General features: G+C 38.8%; 1 protein-coding gene across 1 annotated transcript in view; it reads left to right on the top strand.

Moving 5' to 3' along the window:
• Positions 1–6,323, top strand: part of glra3 (glycine receptor, alpha 3) — a 154,734-nt gene extending 148,411 nt beyond the window's left edge. The window contains exon 9 of the mRNA XM_048594971.1: positions 5,823–6,323. Coding sequence (XP_048450928.1) covers positions 5,823–6,098 — 276 coding nt within the window. The 3' untranslated portion in view covers positions 6,099–6,323. The remainder of the gene's footprint in view (positions 1–5,822) is intronic.
• Positions 6,324–23,828: the final 17,505 nt, after the last annotated feature.

The following is a 23,828-nucleotide window of genomic DNA, read 5'->3' on the forward strand; positions in this document are numbered from 1 at the left end:
TTAAAAGTTTATCACAAATAAAACTTACTCAAGTAAAAATACAAACACAATTCACAAGGGTTTTAACCTGTGCATAAATATACAAATACCCTGCTCAAAAATTCAGGAAAAAGAATTATTCACAAATTATCCAAATGTTGGGCTGTCGCTAAAGTCATATTACACGTAAGCTATTAACACTGGGGTGATGTCTTCGTGGATCAGTTATGGTGGCCAAGATTGCTTTTCTGGAGACAATGGTGTGGATCTCAAAATCTGGCTTAGAAGCCCTCCACTTGCAGTGATGAAGCCTTCCAGTGGGTTTTCAACAAATACTTTGATCGAACGAGTTTTGGAGAAAAAGGTGAGAGTGGGAAAATGCTACTGCTCCAAGCAAGTTATATGTCTGTGTTCCGATCCGACAGATTTATTACGACCACAAACTAGATCATGTGATCATGCTTTGAAAGTTTGTAGACTCAGTAACTGCAGTTGAGCAGCTCAACAAAAGCAAAATTTTTCTCTGCTGCTGCTAGTCTCCTTTGTTCTGCAAAGTGTTCTTTTCAAAAAGTCCAAGGTATATAGATATATGTCTGGTTAATAATCTAAAGGAATATTTCAGGTATCACATCTTACAACAGTACATAGTGTACAGCAACCAGATGTTGATTCAACAAATCCTTACTGAAATCCAATAAGATTTCATTAGTCTTTTACTCCAAACCTTTTTAATAATCACTGAGTTCACTCATGGAAATGGTAATAGTTCCATCATTTTACCCCTGCTTAACATTGCAACATGCAGTGTGGCTCAGTATGAATTAGCAAGATTAAATGTGTCATTCCTTTATATTTTTCTTCAGTGATTCATTCATTCCTGTTGAATAAACCATGAATAAAAATCTCCAAGGGCTTGCTCCAACCTTTGATTAATGAGTGAGGGAAGAGCCTCATATATGTTTAAATTAACAGCAAGGAGCCAAGAAAACTCTGTGATCTTGAATTTGCACAATGCAATATTAAAGGACTCCTGGAAAGGATAGTTGATTTGGAATCATATGACACCCTTCAAAGAGAACTGGCTCGATCAGTACCTGTTGAGTCACGGAGATCCTGAGATCACAAAAGGTTTACTTTTGTGCTTCCCTACAATAGCTTGTGTGAGTGAGTGGCATAGCGGGTGGGGGTGTGTTCATGTCAAAATAAATACACAGAGGACAAAAACCAAAAGTGTGGGTAAAAACTCAACAGGTCTGGCAGCATCTGTGGAGAGAAAGCAGAGTTAACATTTTGGGTCCAGTGACCCTTTTCCAGAACTGAACTGGACCTGAAACATTAAGTCTGCTTTCTGAGGAAATGTCACTGGACCTGAAATTTGAACTCTGATTTCTCTCCACAAACGCTGCCAGACCTGCTGAGTTCTTCCAGCAGTTTCTGGTTTTGTTTTTGATTTCTAGTATCCACGGTTTATTTGGTTTTCATTTTTATTATTGTTAAGTAAACTGATGCCATGGATAGAAGGATACTCAAAAAGCTGAAAGTCTTTTTCTCACTTTGGATTTTCTTGAGCTCTTATACAAAGTAAATGAAGTATTCTCTTATTGTCTCTGGTAAAATAGTTTAAAAGAAGGCTCAAACAAACACACTAAGAATTTGCGTGTTGATATCTGATAGTATTTATTTTTAAGTCCCTAGTCTATTTCTTTCTCTTCATAATGTGAGTAACACACTGGAATACTTTTGTGCAATGAAATGAGTCACATGATGTCTAATTTTTTTATGAATCTAGTTCATACTTTGTAAAAAAAAGTGAAACATGATTTGAATATGAAGTTCTTTCAGATGCTTCCCAGTTCTGAGTGAGTCTTTTTAAACATCCATCCACCCCCATCCACCATTATTTCCCACAGCATCTGAACCATTTCATTTGAGATCGCTAGAGGGCGATGTAGCTTTCTCTGAGAAAACTACAGCCTAAAAATATGCAAGAAGCAGCTCCCTAAAATCTAAGTCCATGAACAAACAGAACCATTGATCAAAGTAAAAGTGCTCAAATTTGAAGTCATCGCAAAGTGTAATTTGAACCCTGCACGGGGGCCGACTTTGTTATGTAATGACAGGAGAGGTACCTTGGAATTGTGTCTGGTTTGAGGAGCAGATTGTGAGATTTTTACACAACGTGAACTATGTGGTAGATTCCCTGTGTTAGAACATTCTGTAATTCGTCCCTGTTCCATGTCTCAATGTCAATACTAACTCATTTTATGCTCTCAAATCATTTTGTCATCTGACTGAAGTTCCTCTGTTTTTTTGCATGGGCTGTTAGTTTCATGTGACTTGGTACTGATTTCAAATAAAAAAAAGCACTTGTTACCATGTTAAAAGTGCTTGATATGGTTTATTATGCTGTGATCAGCAACATAACAGGACCTTGCTTCAATTCTGACAATATTGTAAGAGTAGTTTAAATAGGAAAAATCGAAGCATATCCGCCAGTCATTTTATTTAAATGATTTTAATTCATCCCCTCAAGATAAAGTAGTTAATTTAAACACATTTAGGACACATATTTTAGCTTCATTACCAGCTGTGCCTTCATTTTGGTTAATTTTAAGTTGACATGGAGCTGTTGCCACTGAATCTGGAAAACAGAATCTCTGGTAATGTAAGTAGGATTTTTGGATTGAAATCACAGTATGTAATAGTAATGCCTTTGATTTGAATTTATTTCTGTTATTTTAACAAGCATGTTAAAATAGCATAGAATTCAGAAGGATGTGTTAGCACATTTGTAATTAAATGTCACAGCAGCACTTCAATTTCCATATTATTGACCCTTTACCATTGATATTTAGTTTCTTTCCTATGCATCTTATTCGTACCAACAACTATCCCAAAGCAATGGGGCTGACAGTTCATATCCTCCCTGTCCACTCTCTAACCAGATAGTAGAAGGTTTGCTGGAATATTATTGGGTGACTCGACCACCATACTCTTCCCCTTCCTGCCTAATGACTTTGTTGAGATTAGCACCATCTGATAGGATTTAGGATCTTCCTAATGCTGCCTAGTAATACAAATGGAATGATATACAAAGAGAAGTCGGGGGCAGAGTGGTATTGTCATTGAACTAGAATCCCAAAACCCCAGGCTAATGTTCTGACAGATGATGAAATTTGAACTCAGTAAAAATCTGGAATTAAACATGGAAACATAGAAACATAGAAGATAGGAGCAGGAGGAGACCATTCAGCCCTTCGAGTCTACTCTGCCATTCTTCACAATCATGGCTGATCATCCAACTCAATAGCCTAATCCTGCTTTCTCCCCATAACCCTTCATCCCATTCGCCCCATGTGCTATATCTGGTCGCCTCTTGAATACATTCAATATTTTGGCTTGATTAACATAAAATGGCCTAATAGTAATACAATAACCATTGTTGTTAAAAAAAAAGTTTGGTTTACTAATAAGGAAATCCGTCATCCTTACGATCTGGCCAACAGGTGACTCTACACGCATAGCAATGTGGGTGACTCTTAGTTGAAATGGTCTAGCAAGCCACTCAGTTCAAAGGCAATTAAGGATAGGCAATAGATACCAACCAAGCTGATAGCCCGAAAATGAATAAAAGGAAATGCTCTAAAGAAATGCATGTAATTAACTGTGCACTGAAATGTGCCACTGGTTATGCTGTGCCAAAGTTTCCATCCATTCCTTTTCATCTGACCCTATCATCTTTCTACTTCTTTTTCCTAAACTATTTCCTGTTTTACTGCATCGATGTCATGCCCTCTTTGTGATAACAAGTTCCACATTATCACCACATACTGGGTAAAAAAAATCCTTTCCAATTCCTATTGAATTTATCAGTGATTATTAGATGCTTCTAACCACTTGATTTGGACTCCTCTACAAGTGAAAGCATTTATCGTAAATGTGCCTGATTGAACCTATTAAAGTAGGCTAGTTGTCAGACTAAAGAAAGAGAGCTTAACCAACTTTTAACATCTAACATGCACCAACATTTCACATTTGGAAGTAATCCCTTTAGTTTTGTCCTTGCTTATTTCTTATGCTGTTATCTCTTAGCCACATGTGAGGATTCAAGGCACTTGCAGTCCATCCAGTAGATAACTTGATAACTTGGATTGGCTTAGTCCTTGACCTGGGCCTATTTTAGCTGATTGTAGCTAAGGTGATATGAAGAATTGTATCAGGAGTCTATCACTGTCTTGGAGCCAGAAAACTCAAATGAGCTCTCAGCTTAGGAGCAAATGAAAGTTAAAATTATAGGCAGAAAATAAGGATACCTACACCATTTAGAATTTTTAAAAACATAATTCTACTCCACAGGTTATTAGATTTAGGAAACATCTGTTATAATATCATAATATCCTGCGAATTTGCCTAATAGATCAAAATCTTGAATACAAATGGGCCTGATAAGAGAGAAAGGAATACAGGAATGAAAGGGGACCATTTAACCATTCATTTAAATTGTGGCTGATCTGCATTAAACATAGAAATTGCTGGCAATATAAAGCAAGACTAGCAGCATATGTGGAGAGACAAACAGAGCTAATATTTCAAGTCCGATCTGAACAGGTTTTGAAGACGAGTCAGACAGGACTCGAAATGTTAACTGTTTCTCTTTCCACGGACGCTACCAGACCTGCTGAGTTTCTACAACACTTTCCGTTTTTATTTCATATTTCCAGCATCCACAGTATTTTGCTTTAATAGCTTGATTTACCTGACATGGTGGGCCAAAGGCCCTGTTTCTATGCTGTATGACTCTACGACTATGACTCTTATGACCCGCATAGTTTAAATCACCCTTAATACGTTTGTTTAATTCAATCATTTGGCAGCAACTATGACAATTAAAATTAATGGGTCCATCATGTCACAACAACACTCTGAAAGAAGAAGTCCCAGATTTCTACAACACTTCCACATCACCCCTGAATAGCTTAGCTCTAAGTTTAAGCTTCTCTGTCGGTCACAAATCCGCAATCAGATGAAATAATTAAGTTACTGTGATGGCTGTTGAACATCCTCAATGAGATAAGTGTCAGGCTAGTACTAAAGTTCTCTCATAACTTGGATCGATAGATATACTTGCCAGTTTCTCTCAGGAGAACTTACAAGATGTAACAAAAGTAGTTGAGGTAGAGATGTTGTGCACTTGGGAAATGCACTTTGTTTCTGGGTTTTCGGTCCATGGTCACGGTAATATCTACATTGCATCCGAGCTTGAGCATACATAGCCTTGGGAATCATTGGCATTATTCAGCACTGAATTTTCCATGCAATTACTTCTATAAATACAGAAGCATACTAAAGGTAATTGTCACAAGTCACATGACATCAGGTTATCGTCCAACCGGTTTATTTGAAATCACTGACGAAGATGACTTCACCTGACAACGGAGCATCACTCTGAAAGCTTGAGTTTGAATAAGCTGGTTGGACGATAACCTGGTGTCATGTAACTTCTAACCTTGCCCACCCCAGTCCAACACCAGCACTTCCACATTAAAAATAATTGAGAAGACCGTAAAACAAAAAGATATAGGAGTAAAATTAGGCCATTGTCTAAATGATTTGCAAAATTTATCCAAATTTTGACATGGGGAATAAACATTTCACAGGTTGTATCATTCACAGTTTGAATGAAAGGTTGAAATAAAAATAAATTAGTTAAATATTTCTGCCCTTTCATTATGGTGGTGAAGAAAAAGAGCTCAGAATTGTAGAATGGTATTGTGTGACAATGATGGTGTTCTTATTTGACATGTTCATTCAGGGTTAACTTGAACATTCTGCTACTTTCTCAGGATGACGAGGTGAGGGAAAGTCGCTTTAGCTTCACCGCGTATGGGGTGGGACCTTGCCTACAAACAAAAGATGGAGTCACCGCTAAAGGTGCAATCAACGCATCCCAGACTGCACCAAAAAACCAAGATGATATGAGAAAACTCTTCATCGACAGAGCCAAGAAGATCGATACCATAGCACGAGCTGGTTTTCCTTTAGCCTTTTTAATTTTCAATATTTTTTACTGGGTCATTTACAAGATCCTCAGACACGAGGACATACACCAACAGCAATAGTTGTAGGCCTCAATCAGGCATCATTAACAGCATATGTCAGTAACAGAAGTAACATTGAAAGAGATCTTAGTGTAATAATGAGGCCATATTGAGCCAGAATTCATTTTTAATACACTGAGCAGTGATGTTGGATGAACTATGCAAATCTAAAGAGGAACGCAAATGAATAATAATAGATAAGTTATCTAATGCTTTCTGCATTTTCACATCGCACAGAGTACTTGGGAAAGGGATTTTCACATGACTGAGAATATGACAAAGTTAAATATTGGCTGAAATAAATATGTTTATAGTTTTCTTTTCTTGTTTTGATGTTTTGCTTTCAATTTGAAGATAGCAATAAATAAATTACTGTAGACATATCAGGGGGAGTTGTTGTGGAAAGCAACAATTATCTAGCAGACAGAGCAAGTAATTGGAAACTTGCAGTATGTCTTCCAGTCAGAGTCTGGCTTCTTTTCTTTTTATCCTCCAGACTTTATTCAATCTCGGAATAGGAAGGCAACTTCTTGGTTGACAAAATAAGGGACGTGTTCACCCATCCAATTCCTCTCTTTTGTCCTTTCTCTACACCACTTAGCTGATGTGGTAGGTTGTTCTTATAACCAAGTCTTGTTTAAAAACAGAAAGTGCTGCAGTAACTCAGCAGATCTGATGACTGCATCTGTGGAAAGAAAAAGAGTGTTAACACTTTGATTGGATCTAGTGTAACACTTGTCCAGAACTGAGGAATTAACTCTTTATCTTCGGCAAAGGTGATTTGCTTCTTTTTCAGATGAATGTAAAGAAGCTCCTTCTCAACTGAATCAAATAGCAATCTCTGTTGAGCATATTTTTGATGCAATTGGGATAAAGAAAAATGTCTTGCCCGATAAATAATGAGCAAGCTTTGAAATTTCCCAGCTCAAATTAACTTTGGACATCTAAGGATACAGATTAGAACTCGTTAACGAATTTGGAACTAGATGATTGCAGCCTCAAAAGGACAGGCTCTTGTGAAAGAGAAGTAACGAGGGGGAAAGGGAACTCCATGGTATATTAGAGATGTATATTAGGAGTATACTTGCCAATAATGCTTTATTTAATTGGAATTAAGAAGGCCATGGGCCCACGGCTATTGTACTGCAGCACCAAAGAAGGAGAGAAAGCAAAACAGGAACACACAAAGCCCGAATTAGTCGTCTGTAGGTAGAAAGTGAGATGTTGGGGGTGAGATGGATAAGTCTATCAATGTGAGGTCCTGTCAGAGAACGAGACAGAGGTGGAGCCTATGAATTTCAACAAAGTGAGGCTGTATTTCTTTTAAATTTTTACTTCCATATTACATAACATACATGTATGGACCAATGCTGTTAGATAAAGGGGAGATACAGGAAAGTACCCCCTGCGATCTTGTGAAAATGCTAAACAGCTCTTAAACCATCTGTAAATGATACCAGATAACACAAGACTAATTTTCAAGGTGTTTCTATTATATGAACCAGCACATGCATTTTACAGATCTTCTGCTTAACTCTGGTGACGCAGTTGTTTTTGCAATGTGTAAAGTGTACTACATGCTGTTAAGTGCGATACAGCCGTATTGCATGCATTGATACTGATAATCTGACTGCACCATCTGTGCTCCAGTTTAAAATAGTCAATGACACAAGGTAACTTTACACTGTTATCCATTTCTGGTTCTTAGCCTTTGCATATGAGAGACTGACAAACAGGATCACACCCATGAATCTTACTTGTACATTTATCCATGGCTTACAGTGTTACAAGCCACCTTTGTGCCAGCTGAGGAGTGCGGGTGAAGTAGATTCTTTGAAAAAAGTTGACAGATGTGGACTGTTCAAGGTCTGAGCCTTGTTACCAAAAGCATTTCTGACATTCCTGGCTTGCTGCTGATTACTGCCATAGTGTAGGCTGAGAGACCCCATGCAAGGAACACACTCTTGATGCAGTGAGATGGGCAAAAATTGGAGCTCATTTGGGGAACTCAAAAATGGATATTATCTGGTGATTCCTTAATGAGGATGCATTCAAGCTGACTTAGAATTTCTCAAAAATCACATATGTCCATGATAGAGTGTTTTCAACTGATGGGTGTGTCAGAGAGTAAAGCTGTCACAGGAGTATAATAAGAGGCATATTTACAGTGATTGGGATTTCCCATTTAAGGAGAGTGCGCTCCAATCAGTCCTCACTGATTTTCACATTCGACCCCAGGAACTTGTTTCTAATCATACAGTGCTGTGTAATAAAGAGAGACCCTGGAGGGTAGAGGGGCAATTTTGATATCGGGCCGTAATGTATAGCGTACAGACAATATTGTCTCAACTACCCATTGCACATTCCTCCATTATTCATTCTGTCAAAGGTCAACAGGAATGAAAATCAGGAGCAATGTGTCATCTGCCGTCACCTATTTTGTCTGGTCAGCTGAAACAAAAATGGCTCCTTCCCCAGGGGATAGACATAAAGAGAGAGGGACTCTCATCTTTACTTTTCTGAAGCAGCAGGCCTTAAATTGATGATGGAGGTGTTGAATCAAATTTTTCTGGGACCACACACTCACCAAGTTCCCTGCAGGCTCCACTGTCTATAGATAGACTTCCAGTTAGTCGGACTTTTATCCAGTGAACACCAATCTAGTCTTGATTGTAGTCAAGCCTTAGAACTCCATTTTGAAGGCCAGTGTGTCCTTAGTTCTTGCACATGTGCAATGACGTTTTACTTTTAAGGGAACAAAACATGTACAAAATAGGTGAATGTTCATTTTACAGTTTTAAAGTCTAAACTTTACAAGAAGTAGCCTTTTTTCCTTTTTTCCAAATTATACAGCCGTGAGGTGTCTTTTACAATAGAAGAAATTTTTCCACAATTACTTCATATATTTGTCTGGATGTTGCATGTTATTTCTTATTGAAGGTTAATGTTGGTTTTATTTCTTATTATTAGTAAGTGCTACTTTTTAGTGTAAATCTAAAGGAAATGCTGAACAAATCTCAATGATGCTGTTTGTCATACTATGTGCAAGGAAATACTTTTTGAACAAATGTACTTTCCAGCAGTTGAAAAGCAAGACACTTGTATTGTGTTGGGCTCACTGGAAATAATACCGTGTAATATTGCATGATAAGCACTTCCTTTGATTGTGTCAAATTCAATTTTCTAGCATTTTAAGAAGGAAAGAGAATTGATACGGAGTTTAAGTGACGAGTGTTATGGAGAAGGGGAGGTTAAATGAAAGAAAATCCCTGATATTCATTTTATAAGTAACAAGTAACAATTTATTTATGTAACCCTAAAAGTGAACAAATTAACAGATCTACTAACACACCAAACAATTCCCACCTAAGTCCAAACTATTCCCTAACTGAACAAAATTTGACTAGTATGCTATTCCAATAAACACAAGTCCCAATAATATAATCAGAGTAGTAAGAATAAAAAAAAAATTAAAACTTAGTCTCTCAAAGTCACACAGAATATGTCTTCTGGAATGTTCTGCCTTCTCCACAGTCTCTACAGTAATAAATACATTTCTTCTGCTGTTCTCAAGTCATAAACGCCTTTCTTCCACTGATTCTAATTTCAGGGATGTATTTTTTTCTGTGAAGACTCTTAATTAGAATTGCCGTGGTACCTTTTATGGATAAAATGGTGCTTTCTTAGAGAGCTTAGTGATTGCTTGTGAGAACTAGGTGCTTATTTCTCAGACGGCAGTTCACTTTCACACCGATTTTCAAAAACCCTCTCCTTGTATACCTTGGATGACATAAAAATTTTCTTACAATAGCATTGGTCCAGGGTTGTCAAAACCACCAGATTTAAATTCAATTGGCTTTCAATCACTAATTGCTTGGTTTAAAATTGACTGAGTCCAGCTCGTTGCCAAAACATCAAAACAAGCCAAAGGTTTCCAATCAAACAGCCAATTCTTACTTGTTTCAGTTTTAGAACTGGCTGTACATCTTCAGCTGTACGCAAGTTTTTTTTCTGTATAAATCTCTAAGCACTTTATCTCTTAAAGGAACCACACACTCTACACAACTTTGTAACACTTCCCACCGTAAGAAAAATAAATGAACCATCATTATGAAAAGATGGCTTCATTTTATTTTAATCTTAATGCTATTATTATGAGAAACCGAGGTCAGTAATCTAAAGTTACACATTTCATACTAATTCTGCATACATATATAACATTAGACCGTATCAGTTCGATCTTACCTACACAATTTCTTTTAAACCCACGATAATGTATCTGCAAAAAACATTTTTATGACTCGCAACATGTGCAATCTGTAAATTAAAAGCCAGTAGCACAAGATTCCAATGAAATAAACTCTATTCTTGTCCTTAAATCTTTCCAAAAAGGTGAGATGGTTGTGGTTTTTATGCACAACTGTCTCCAAAACTTTGTTTGTAACATAAACAATGTAATTGCCAGTACCAAACTCAATAACTCTTTTTCAATGGTAAGTATTTTCCCTGGTGGATTTTGAGTTTCTCTGAAAAATAACCAATTGGCCTTTCAATTCCACCATCATCCTCCTGTGCCAACACAGCTCCAGTCTCTACATCGCTGGCGTCAATAGTGACCTTAAAGAGTTTCAAGAAATTTGGTGTGGCTAAAACTGGTGCTGTGTTTAACACGGCTTTTAAATTCTCAAATGTCTCCTGGCATTGTTCTATCCACCAAAATTTCGTATTCTTCTTTAGCAAATCCGTCAGCAGTGCCACCACGCTACTAAAGTTTGGTATAAACTTCCGGTAGAACCTGCTCAAGCCAAAAATCAAAGCACGTCTTTCTTCGAGCATGGTCTTGGAAATTCCTTGATGGCTTTTGTCTTCACGTTCCTTGGGGTCATCCTTCCGTGTCCGACGTTATGCCCCAAGAATGTCACTTCTGCCTTCGCAAATTCAGTTATTGTTCAGTTTATAACCAGTTTTGCCTCCCATAGTCTTTCAAACAGCTCTGCCAAATGCACCATGTGATTTTTCCATGAATGGCTAAAGATCACAACGTCATCTATACAGACGGCACAATTATTTAATCTCACCACAACTCTGTTCGTAAGTCTTTGAAATGTGGCTGGTGTGTTCTTCATACCAAAGGGCATTACTTTAATTTGATACAGCCCATTTGGAGTTACAAATGCAGAAGCTTCTTTCTCTCTCTTCAACAAAGGTACTTGCCCGTAACCATGAAGTAAGTACAATTTTGTGATATAAGTGGCTTGTCCAACTTTTTCCACACAGTCCTCCGGCCTTGGAAATAAGTCCAATTTAGTTATGACATTGACCTCCCGATAATCCATCTTTGAGTACCATCAGGTTTGGGACCCAACACGATCGGTGAACTCCACGCGCTTCGACTTGGCTCGACAATGTCTTCTTGGAGCATCACTTCCACTTCCTTCCGTATCTGTGTTGCTTTGAAAGGATTAAGCCTGCAGGGGTGTTGTTTTATCAGACCAGCATTCCCTACTTCAAACTCATGTGCTATAATATTAGTCCCCCGCATTCTATTCCTACATATGTCCTCATATTGCTGCAACAAGCCTTTCAATTCAGTTCTCTATTCCTGAGCAGAAAGCTCACTATCCTATCCCATTCTCCAAGGACTTGCTCGTTATTTACCTTATTTTGAGGCACATCAAAATCCAAATCATCTGGTTTTGAATCCTCACTCTAAGGGGCAGTAAATAATACCTGCTTCTCCAGTTCCTTGCCCCTGTTATCGTAAGGTTTCAGCATATTCACACGACATACCAGATAAAGTTTTTTTCCTATCTATCAGCTTTATCAGATAATTCACCTGATTCAACTTCTTCTCAATCTGATAAGGACCACTAAATCCTGATTGAAGGGATCTCCTACCACTGGTAACAACACCAATATTTTATCCCCACAGGCAAATGTACAAATTTTAGATTTCTTCTCTACTTCTTGCTTCATTAGATGCTGTGTGATCTTCAGATGTTGCTTAGCTAATTCACCTACTCTGTTTAATCTTTCTCTCACCTCAGATACATAATCCAACTGTGAGATCTGTGACTTCAGATCCATCAACTTTTCCTTAATTAATTTTAAAGGCCCTCTTCATGTCCAAATATCAACTTCACCTCAAATGGAGTAAATATCCATTATCCAAATCATTTGAGTAATTCTGCCAATAAGCCCTCGGCATGGTCTTTAGGGTCTGATGCCACCTTTCTAATGCACCCTGGGATTCAGGATGGTATGTACTTGATTTAAAGTGTTGGATGCCTAAACTATTCATGACCTCCTTAAATAGTTTGGCAGTAAAATTGGACCCTTGGTCTGACTGAATCTCCCTCGGTAGTCCATAACAGGCAAAGAAAGCAACTCCCCCACAACATTTTTTGCGTTAACATTCCGTAATGCTATTGCTTCCGGAAACCTGGTAGACACAGCGATTAGGGTCGGCAAATACTGCTTTCCACTTTTGGTTTTAGGGAGGTGACCTACACAATCAATCATTGCCCGCATGAAAGGTTCTTCAAATGTGCGAATTTTCATCAGAGGTGCTGGTTTTATCACTGCCTGTGGCTTTCCTACCATTTCACACAAATGGCAGGCATGGCAAAATTCAACCACATCCTGATGTAATCCAGGCCAATAGAAATGTTTCAGTATCTTAGCCTGAGTCTTCCTCACTCCTAGATGACTTCCTATACATAATTTGTGTGCTACCCGCAATACTTTCTGTCTGTATGCTACCGGCAACATAATCTGGTTAATTTCCACCCATTTCTCCTCTGCACTAACCTGCCGTGGTCTCCATTTTCACCTTGGGATTCTACTTTTAAGATAATAATATTCGAGAATACATTCTGATTCCTTTTCTGAGTAGGCATTATGATATAAACCACTTATTGTTTCATCTTTTTGTTGTAACTCTCTTGCTCTTTCAGAACTAAATACCTCTGCCTGTTCAGGATTTTCCTTTACCATTTCATCAAACAGGGTGTCAGCTGACTGGACTTCAAATCCTTCATCTCTCTCTTTGGTTTTTCCTTCTTGCTGTAACTTATGACTGTGAGATCTTGTTGCCATACAGTCCAGAAAAATTCCAGGGTATTTTTCATTTAACTCCTCAGTTCCCTGGTTTTCCTTCAGCTTCTCCAGTACAAGAGGCATCACTCCCATCTTTGATCCTGCTAGGTCGTTTCCAAGAACAAACTGTATTCCTGGAATAGACACTCTTTCAATCACTCCCACTGTCACTTCCCCGGTCTTGATTGGACCTTCCAACCTGATCTTACACATGGGAATGCTAAATCTCTCTCCATTTATTCCACAGATTACCACTTCCTCAGGTAACATTTCATAACGAGTGCAAAAACTTTTATCTCTTACTATTAGAGGCTGGTTAGCTGCCGTATCTCTCAATATTTTAACTTCTTCACCTTCTCTGCCTGTTCTTCCTGAGTAAACCTTATCCCAGGAGGTGAAGTCTAGGTAGACGTCAGGCAACATCTAACAATCCAGCCCGTGCTAGGCTGTGCGCTCTCCTGCAGCTTCTCAACTCCTTTTGGGAGTCCCTTCATTATCTCAACTAATCGCACTGTCTTAGCCTCTTTTACAACATCTTTTTTTTCCCAGTACCTTTCTTAAACCACTGGCACTGTGACTTTATGTGTCCCAATCCATTACAGTGAAAACACCTGAAGCCGTACATCTCTTTTTCACCTTCTTTGGTTTGTTTTCTTACCTGTGGCAAACTGTTCCCAGTGTGATCTACTTTTTGATTTTAATTAAAGTATCTTCCTTTTTCCCAATTTCCATCCCTCATGGACTGAAATTGCTGTCGGAAGCGAAACTTTGATTTATGCACTAATGTGTATTCATCCACCATCTCTGCAGCTCTTCTCGCTGTTTTAACTTTCTGTTCCTCAAATGAGTTCTTATCATTTCTGGAAGTGAGTTTTTAAATCCTCCAGCAGAATAATCTCTCTAAGATCCTCATATTTCTTTGCTATCTTTAATACTTTCACCCATCTATCAAAGTTACTATGTTTAATTCTTTCAAACTTGACATAATTCTGACCTGGTTCCTTCCTTATTATTTCTAAACCGTTGTCTATACGCTTCTGGTACCAATTTGTAGGCATTCAAAATAGCCTGTTTAACTTCTTCATATTCTCTTGACACATCATCTGACAGCACCACAAACACCTCACTAGCCCTGCCTACCAACATGCTCTGAATTAACATTACCCACACAGTCTCCAGCCAATTCATCTGCCTGGCCAGTTACTCAAAGGAAATGAAAAAGGCTTCTATATCTTTTTCATCGAATTTTGGTAATGTTTTGACGTATTTGTGTTTATCCCTATTAAGTCTTTGGCTACAATGGGCCTGCTCATCATTGCTGTCCTCCTCACTAAATCTCTCTTCTACTTTCATGTCCATCCTTTTGCATTGGCTATTCTGTTTAATTTGCAACTTTCAAATTTCAAACTCTCTCTCTTTCTCCCTCTCTCCTCTCTCTTTTTCCTTTTTCTTCTCTCTCTTTTCACTTTTTGTTCAGCCAGAGCAATTCTTTCCTTTTTCTTTTCACTCTGCTTTTAATTGTAATTCAAACAGTTTCAGTTCTCTTTCTTCCTCTTCTGCCCTGGCTCTTCTTTTCTTTAGCTTCTAACTCCAATGGTCTAATTTTCAATTTAATTTTTCTTACTCCACTGCACTTGCCTGTTTCTCTGATATACTAAATGCTTGACCAACTCCATTACAATTCCAGCTTTCCTCTTATCTCTAGTTAAACCCAATTCTAGCCTGTTTGCTAAGTCTAAAAGTATATCCTTCCTCTGTTCTTTTGAACTTCCTTGGCAAATTTGGGAAGCACCTTCAAACCACAGAATCTCTTTCGCAATGTTAAGAGCCGCTTCCCTCACTTTTGATTTAACCAACCACAATAACTAAAATTAAACAGATTTTTCTCACCTACATTTTATTTAAAGATCTAGGACACTAATCGCTAAGTCTGTTTAAATCTGTCCAAATCCATTCAGATCCCATACATGAACTGGCCAGATCCCAGACTTGAGACCAAGAAAATCCCGATATTCACTTTATAAGTAACAAGTAACAATTTATTATTTAACTCACACAGTGAACAAATTAACAGAAATAATAACAAACCAAACAATTCCCCCCAAATCCTAACTATTCACTAACTGATCAAAATTCTACTGGTATGCTATTTCAACAAGCACAAGTCCCAATTACATAACCCAAGTAGTAAGAAAAACAAATTAAAACTTAGTGTCTCAAAGTCCATACAGAATGTGTCTTTAGAATATTCTGCCTTCTCCACTGACTCTCCAGTAATAAATGCCCTTCTTCTGGTTTCCTCAAGTCATAAAACACCTTTCTTCCACTGACCCTCCTGTCATAGATGTTTTTTCTGTGAAGACTCTCAGTTAGAAGTGCCATGGTACCTTTTATGGATAAGATAGTGCTTTCTTAGAGAGCTTAGTGATTTCTTGTGAGAGCTAGGTGCTTGTTTCTCAGATGGCGGTTCACTGTCACACCGATTTTCAAAAACCTTCTCCTTGAATACCTTGGATGACATATCAATTTTCTTACAATAGTATTGGTCCGAGGTTGTCAAAACCATCAGATTTAAATTTCTTTCAATCGCTAAGTGCTTGGTTTGAAGTAATTGACTGAGTCCAGCTAATTGCCAAAACGTCAAAAGAAGCCTAAGGTTTCCAATCAGACAGCCAATTCATACGTTTCAGTTTTAGAACTGGCTGTGCATTTTCAGCAACATGCAGACTTTTTTTTTCTGTATAAATCTCTAAGCTTAGCAAAGCACCTTGTCTCTTAAAGGAACCCCACACATTCAAACAACTTCATAACATTAGCTCCTGTCAGAGAACCATGACTGGCACAGGCATGATGGGCTAGCAGTCTCCCATTGTGCAGGGAATCCAGTGACAGTCTATGACATCAAATATCATTAAAAATAAACTTCTCTTAAAATTGCAGAGGTGGTGCAGGTTATTGAAGGCACAAAGTTGAGGCATTCATACAGCGTTATTTTTCAGCCTGTAAATAAACCAAAAGGGATTTATTATCCAAAAATCTACAGCTTTGGCAATTTCCTGATTGCTTTTATTTTGTAAAGAGTTAGCACTCAAGACATTCGCCAGTCAATCATTTAAAGATTTTCTAAGAGAATTGTAAAACTGTCTAGATTCCGGAGTCTGACTGCAGCAAGTGCATTTGTGGATTAGCTCTTATTTACAGACGATTATTGTACATTAATAATGGATTGATGACATTAGAAAGGTCTAATTCTCACAGCATTCATTGAATAGTACACAAAAATGCTGGAAATTGTAAACAGTAGCAGGGTATTCACAAAAAGATCAACAACTGGAAGAGAAAGATAGGTTGATGGTTGTGGCATGGCTATTCATCAGACTTTCACACTAAAAAACCTCTAATCAAGGTCCCACTAGGAATTAAAGATTAGGATCCTGCATGCTGCTGCCAGAAACAGGGGGAAATCAATAGGCATAAAATCAAAAAAAGTGTGCGCATTTGTTTGCATTTAAATCTTTGGCCGTTTAGTTTATTAGTTATAAAAACATTGGAAGTGCCGATGCCTGTTTGACTGAAGAGGACAATTGGAAGCAGGAGGTTACATGTTGTAACCTCCATGACTGACCGTCCTTTGGCAGTCCTATTCGTTTTAAGTCTGAAAAATTAAAGGTAAGCTTAAAAGAATAATAGAGGAGATGGAGTGGGAAAACCACTGAAATACCTCATGAACTTGATTAAAACTCAGCATTAAGGCTCCTCTTTTGGTGAAGCCAAGTGCAAGGGTGGATTTGATAAGCTAAGGTTGTTGTCTTTGGAACAGAGGAGATTGTGTATGGAGCCATAAGGAGTGTGAATAATTTTACCACTTGGCTTGGGCGCCCAAAATGAGAAAGTACAGATCGAGGTTAAGAGGTGGGAGGTTTACAATAAATTTGAATTTTTCATATTAGAGTCTGGGGGGGTTGGGGGAGTTGCTCAGGAGGGGTTTGGGAGAGTTTGGAACTCACCGCCTGATAGGTGGCTGAGGCAGAAACCCTTGTGGCATTTCAAAATTACTTGGGTATGCACTTTTAAGTAATGGAACTGACAAGGTGATAGACTGAGAGCTGGAAAGGGGTTGTACTGAATGACTACTTGTCTGCACAATCAGCCCAAATGATTTTAATCATGCTGTAAACTTCTATAATGTGATTCTCTGAAGGAAGCCTAGATCAGCTTCTGTCAACCACACTACTTCCTGGTGTTCAAGTTCGCGCTTAATTGCTGGCAAGAGATGTGAATTTTTTTTTGCTGTATAATACATCCAGGGGTATAAAAGACTGTAAAGCCAAGGCATGTGGATGGAGTTAAGATACAGATCAGCATTCAATCTAATTGAATCGTGGAAAAGATTGGCCTGTGAAGTAGGAGCTACCTATAATTGAAGTGATAAACAATCTGGTATGAGTCAAACTATGAAGGTTAAATGTTAGGCTGTTGTCCTTCTCCAGCTATCCTACTGTGTGCTTATGACAGTTTGGAGATTTAATGTCACTAATGCAAATACACTGCCAAGAAATATCCCATTCCCTTCAAACTTAATTGAGAGAAAACAGGAGAGAAATGTTAGTATTACATTAACAGTAATGTAGGTTTAAAGAAAAAAGTGCATGTTAAACAGACAAATCATCAATAAGGTAAATGCCTAATCTTTAAAATTTCAACTCACTATCAGTGGAGAGTCTATTTATGACGAAACAAATGCTAATCTGAACACTTATAAATTTCACTGATGAATGTAACCTGCTTTGGATATCTTGGAACTCTGAAAACGTTGCATGTGACATGATCTAAGATATTTCTAATCAATCCATTTAGAGATGTTATTACACACTTCTGGAATAGGAGGGATTTGACCCCACGCCTCGAGACTCTGAGAAAATATCACTGCACCATAGGACTCCCATCGTGGTCTTATATTACAGCCCTTTACTTGCATGCATTGCTCTTAATTGCATATGTATCTGACGAACCACTGTGAACCACATATACATGCAGTTTGTGAAGTTCATCATCATCATTAGTCTGACTAATGTAGTTTATTTTTTTGGGAGCTGTATTAAGTCAAGCGTGTGAGGCTCCAGATCCATATTGGATCCTGATAGGGGAGCACTTGTAGTCAGCTCTTTAAGGGTAACCAATGAATTTAAAAGGACAGAGACAATAATCTTTATATGGATAAAATGTCTTCCAGTTGATCACAGCTTTAAAGGGCAGGACTTCAGCGCTTAAAGGGGTGGGAGCTCCAATTCCAGACAGGTAATTGCCTGCTAGACATGAAATTCGATCAGCGTTCCTATTGCAGGCCACAGCTTGGTTGCCAGGGCAACCACTTCGCGGTAAAATCCTAATCATGAGTTCAAGTTCCATCAGAGCAGCTGCAAAAACTCATGTTTAATTAGCTAATTTCATTAATAATTATATTAAATTTGTCATAAAAAACAATGCGCTAGTGCCCTTCAAGGAATGAAATCTGCCATCCTTGCTCGGTCTGCACTCCACCAGTCTCCAGATCCAAACCAACATGTTTGACTCTTAACTTTCTACTGAATTGACTCAGCAAGTCCTTTAATTGTATCAATAATAAAAACACACTGGAGTATGCCCACAACCATGGTTCAAGACGATTATTCTCTAACACCTTCTCAAGAACAAATAGAGTTGATTCTGCATTGCCAATACATATATGTCCCAAGGGTATTTATTTTTTAAACTCTTGATATTGTAGACGCAGGAAAAAGTGTGGTAACACTTGGCAGAACGCCAACTGATATACTGTCTAGTTACAGGGAATTTTTTTTGTGGCTGAGGAATGGCTTCAGAATACTGACAAGAGCTAATAAAAGTCACCGTAAATGCATTCCTGCAAGCAATGCACACTACCAGCCCCAGCCAACTATTCAATGTAGACTTGTATATAACTGAGGGCGATACTACGGTCAACACAATACATTGCATCAATATTTCAGCAGTCTTACTTAACAACTTTCAAACAAACAAGCATCTCAAGCACCAGTACAGAATCTGGGGGGAGAATTTGATTGTGATACTAAATAGGTCAAAATCTGGTAGAACAGATCTCGGACTCATTCTTCTGAATGGCTGCATCTGCATCATATTCATTAACTGCAAATCTTTTTGGAAATCTATGTCAATGTGATTCACATATATTATAAAGTTGCTTTATTGAGAACACCCAAGTAAAATTAGCAGCTTCAAGTGAGTTTTTAAAAAATGATTTCCTGGGATACGAGTGCCACTGACTGAGCAAGCATTTCTTCTCTTTCCTTAACTGTCCTTGAGAAGGGGCTAATGAGTTAACTTCTTGAACTGCTGTAGTGCACATGGTGTAGGTACATCCACAGTGCTATTAGGATGAGAGTTCCAGGGATTTGGTCCACTGGCAATGAAGGGATAAGGATAGAGTTCAATCACGATAGTTAGTAGCTAGGCCTGAGGGAACTTGAAAATGATAGTGTTCCCAAATGCCTGCAGCCCTTGTCCTTCTAGGTGGTAGAGATTGCAGGTTTGGCAGATGCCGTCAAAAGGGAATTGGTGAGTTGCTTCTAGTAGATGGTAAACACGGCAGCTAATATGCATCAGTGGAGGAAGGAGTAAATGTTGAAGGCAGTGGATGGGATGTCAATCAAACAGGTTGTTTTGTTCCAGATAGTGTGGAGCTTCTTGAGTGTTCTTTGCCACCTGGGTTGGAGCTGCCCAGTATTACAGCAGCCTAGAGTTGGAATGTTGCAATTTTCTGGTCAGACAGTTCTTAGGACATAAAATCCAGTCCTCAAAATGGAGCAGGACTCCCAACAAAAATGCTGATTAAATTCCTCTTTGCACATTCACTGCCCCAAGTTCTTGATTTTGAAAGTTTAAGGAGTCAAGAGAGTAGACAGTGTAAAAATAGAAAATGCTGGAGACCTTCAGGGCTTGCAGCATCTGTGGAGAGAAACAGTGTTAAAGTTCAGACCAGAAACGTTAAACAAAATCAGAAATTTCTGGAGAAATTCAGTCGGTCTGGCAGCATCTGTGGAGAAAAAGCAGAGTCAACATTCACAGCTCTGAAGAAGGGTCACTGGGCTCGAAAATTTAACTCTGCTTTCTCTCTCATTAGCGATAAGACTATGAAATGATGAAAAGCTGTTCTTCCCTTCCAGACGTTCAGAACAAGATACTACACAAATGTTGCCAGTTCATAATGGTGCTGGGGAGTGACCATTGATCCATTGTAAAGTTTGACTGGATATCTAACTTCAGCTTTAGCTACTGCAGTTTCTTATAGAACTGGAGAGAAAAGAAGGAGACATGGGACCGTTATCAGTGAAGAATTCTATCAGCAATGTTAGGACATAAGGAATGCTCAAAGTCAAGTTTTCTCAATGTGTGGGGTGTTCAAGACTCCATGTGGGATCACAAGCTGAATTTTATTGGTCAGAAGCTCTCAGGCAGCAATGTCCACCATGGTGTTCTGACCCAGGTATGATAGCTGCCCTTCTATGCTAACAGAATCCTGTGCTCAGAGCACTCCCTCCCCAACACGGCAGTCCCATGGGTCCCTCTTACCTGCCACAAAGAGGTATCCAGACATTATTCAAGCCTCAAAATGGTGTCACAGTGGGATCAAATTTGAGAAGCTCTGCACTAGGGATGTGTGTTAAAATAGAGTCCATTTAGTTGTGGAATTGGAAAGGACAAATTACTACTCAAACCATGGAGATAAGGTAAATGGAAGCTCTTAAACAATTCAAAGTCTTAATGCAGTTGTGGTTAAGGGCTGGGAGAAAAGCCTTGAAGGGCAAGGTTGCTGGAATAGGGAATGCCTTGACACAGGAAGTACCGGAGTTAGAGACTTTTTGAGAAAAGGGTGAACAAAAACTTTAAGCAGAATGGGAGAGACAACAGGTATCGGAATCTGATTGAATTGCACTAAAATAAACACAATGATTTTCACATGGACAAAATACAGAATCGGTGGGCTCAATGCTTTTTGCCAGTGCTACAAGACTCTATGCTCTTTGGTTCAGTAGTTTTATTTAATATATTATCACTTATACCTAGATACAGTGAAAAGTGGGTAATGTAGGATACTGTAGTGATTAACAACACCATACAAAACAACATACAACATTGATCTTATCTAACATTTACCAAGTAAAAGGTAAGGGTAAAGTCACCATAGTCTTACCAGACCATAGGGCTGTAGACATGCCAAACAACTGTCCTTGAAGTATCAGGGGACAGCAATCACTGCTGGCTAATGGTTTAAAATCAGTTCAAGAGTGTACATTGGAAGAAGCTGTTGACCAGCATGAAGTGCCCCACACAGAAATGTAGGCCATAGAAAAACATTAAGCATTTCCTGCTTAGGACTCTGTAGCCTCAGCTTTTTACAGCTCAGTATTCATCATTACAGTTCAGCCGTGGAGCAAATTGGGAAGTCTGTCATCTTGACACATTCTGCAGCTGGTTTTCTCAAGATGTATGATAATGCACTGAAACGATGATTTTAAACTTGTAACTTTGTGTTGTAAAATGACTATGTGCCAATAGGACATTGCCATCCATAAGCTGTACAAAAAATGTATGCAATGCTGAGCACAGTTAAATCATCTTAACGCTGCATTAGTTCACACTTGATTATTTTCAGTACGTTTGTATTGCAGATATCGAGTATTTCTGAAGACGTGTTCTTCTAGCCTGTACTTTATAGGTGAAAGCTATTTTGAAGCAAACATTTTGGAACGTTGTCACATAAATCAGCCAAACATTTAAATGAAAATATTTCTTCACTTCTGTATAGTTGTAACTGATTCATAAATTGAATTAATATTGCATGAAATATATTATAAAGTGAATTTTACTGTATTTTGTCCTATTTTAATAATAAACAAGCTGAGTCAGTGATGAAATGTGCAATTTACAGTGTACATGTATTTGTAAATATTTTGCTGTATAATTTATGCAAATAAACATTTTTTTCAGAAGATGGTTTGCTCCCAAAATGTGATTTGTTTTACGAAGCAAGTAAATAGATACTTGCACCTCATCATTGTTGAAATATCTCAAATTAACTCACACAATGGGCAGGGTGTTCACGCCCTCAACCCCAGGGATATCAGGGGCAGGGGGACGGAAGTGAGGAGAGGAGGTGACAGTCCAGAAAATGGCAGTGCCAGACAGAATGCTGGTTATCTGATGCTGCTGCCAGTGTGCCTACCATTTTAGAGGAGGTGGCTTTGTGCCCCATATTTCATGATAATTAGCCTCAAAAAAAACTTGTCCGCTCTGTGTAAAGAAGCCAAACCTTAAATTTCCCAGTCAGCCTCCCATATTCAACACTGATGGAGGATAATTTCGGTGATCAGAGGCAGAGACACATGCTTCAGGTGAGATTTGAGGGCTCCCTGCCTGTCTGGATGTAAAATCAACTGCATTGGCCTGGGAGGCAATGGCCTAGTGGTTTTATCGGTAGACTATTAAACCCGATACTCCAGTAATATTCTGGGGACCCTGTTTCCAATCCCTCCATGGCAGATGGTGGAATTTGAAATCAATAAAAATCTGCAATAGTGATGTAGTGATTGGAGCCAAGGCCAGGTGGCTCTCATTGACTATGAGATCCTTGATTGGGGCTGCTAACCTGGTCCAATCAAGAAGCCCTGGTTGAGAGATTCAGAAGGTCTCCTCAGTCTAGCGCCTGGCTTTGAGCTGACTGGTCAGAGCCCATATACAGTGCACGTAAATGAAGGGTGACTTGCTGATGGGATACTGGTCTCTGTGCAGTTATTTCAGTGATGACCATGAAGTCATCCACAATTATTGGGGAAAAGTCCATTTGGTTTGCTAATGTTCTTTAGGGAAGGAAACTGCTGTCCTTACTTGACCTGGCCCACAGTGATGTGGTTGACTCAGTGGATGCAAAACAGAATCTGTGGGAGAGACTGAATTTAGGGTGATAGTTTAAGAATAAGGTCACCTGCTTAAGTCAGAGATGAGGCAAATATTTTCCCCAAAGAGTTGTTAGCATGTTGTCAGCAGAACAGGGAGGCTAGGTCTCTAAATGTATTCAAGGTTGAGAGGTGCAGCAGGTTTGAGAGCAAAATAGCCCTTTCCTATTCCTAAGTCCTAGGTTCTCTCTTTATTTTTCTTATTTATTCATTCACAGGATGAAGGCGTTGCTGGCTAGGCAGCATTTATTGCCCATCCCTAATTGCCCAGAGGACAGTTAAGAGTCAACCACATTGCTGTGGGTCTGGAGTCACATGTAGGTCAGACCAGGTAAGGATGGCAGTTTCCTTCCCTAAAGGACATTACTGGACCAGATGGGTTTTTCCGACAATCGGCAATGGATTCACGTTCATCATTAGGCTCTTTGTTCCAGATATTTATTGAATTCAAATTCCACCATCTGCCATAGTGGGATTCAAACCCAGGTCCCCAGAACATTATCTGGGTCTCTGGAATAACAGTCCAGTGATAATACCACTAAGCCATCGCCTCCCCATGTGCCATGTCCTCTCAGTTCACCATGTCATCTCATGCCCCTCAGATTTCTCACGTAAATCCATGTTGTACTGCTGCTTCACAGCGCCAGGGACTCAGTTTCGA

The sequence above is a fragment of the Rhincodon typus genome, chromosome 3 (assembly GCF_021869965.1).
Source record: "Rhincodon typus isolate 14 chromosome 3, sRhiTyp1.1, whole genome shotgun sequence".
NCBI classification, from domain to species: domain Eukaryota; kingdom Metazoa; phylum Chordata; class Chondrichthyes; order Orectolobiformes; family Rhincodontidae; genus Rhincodon; species Rhincodon typus.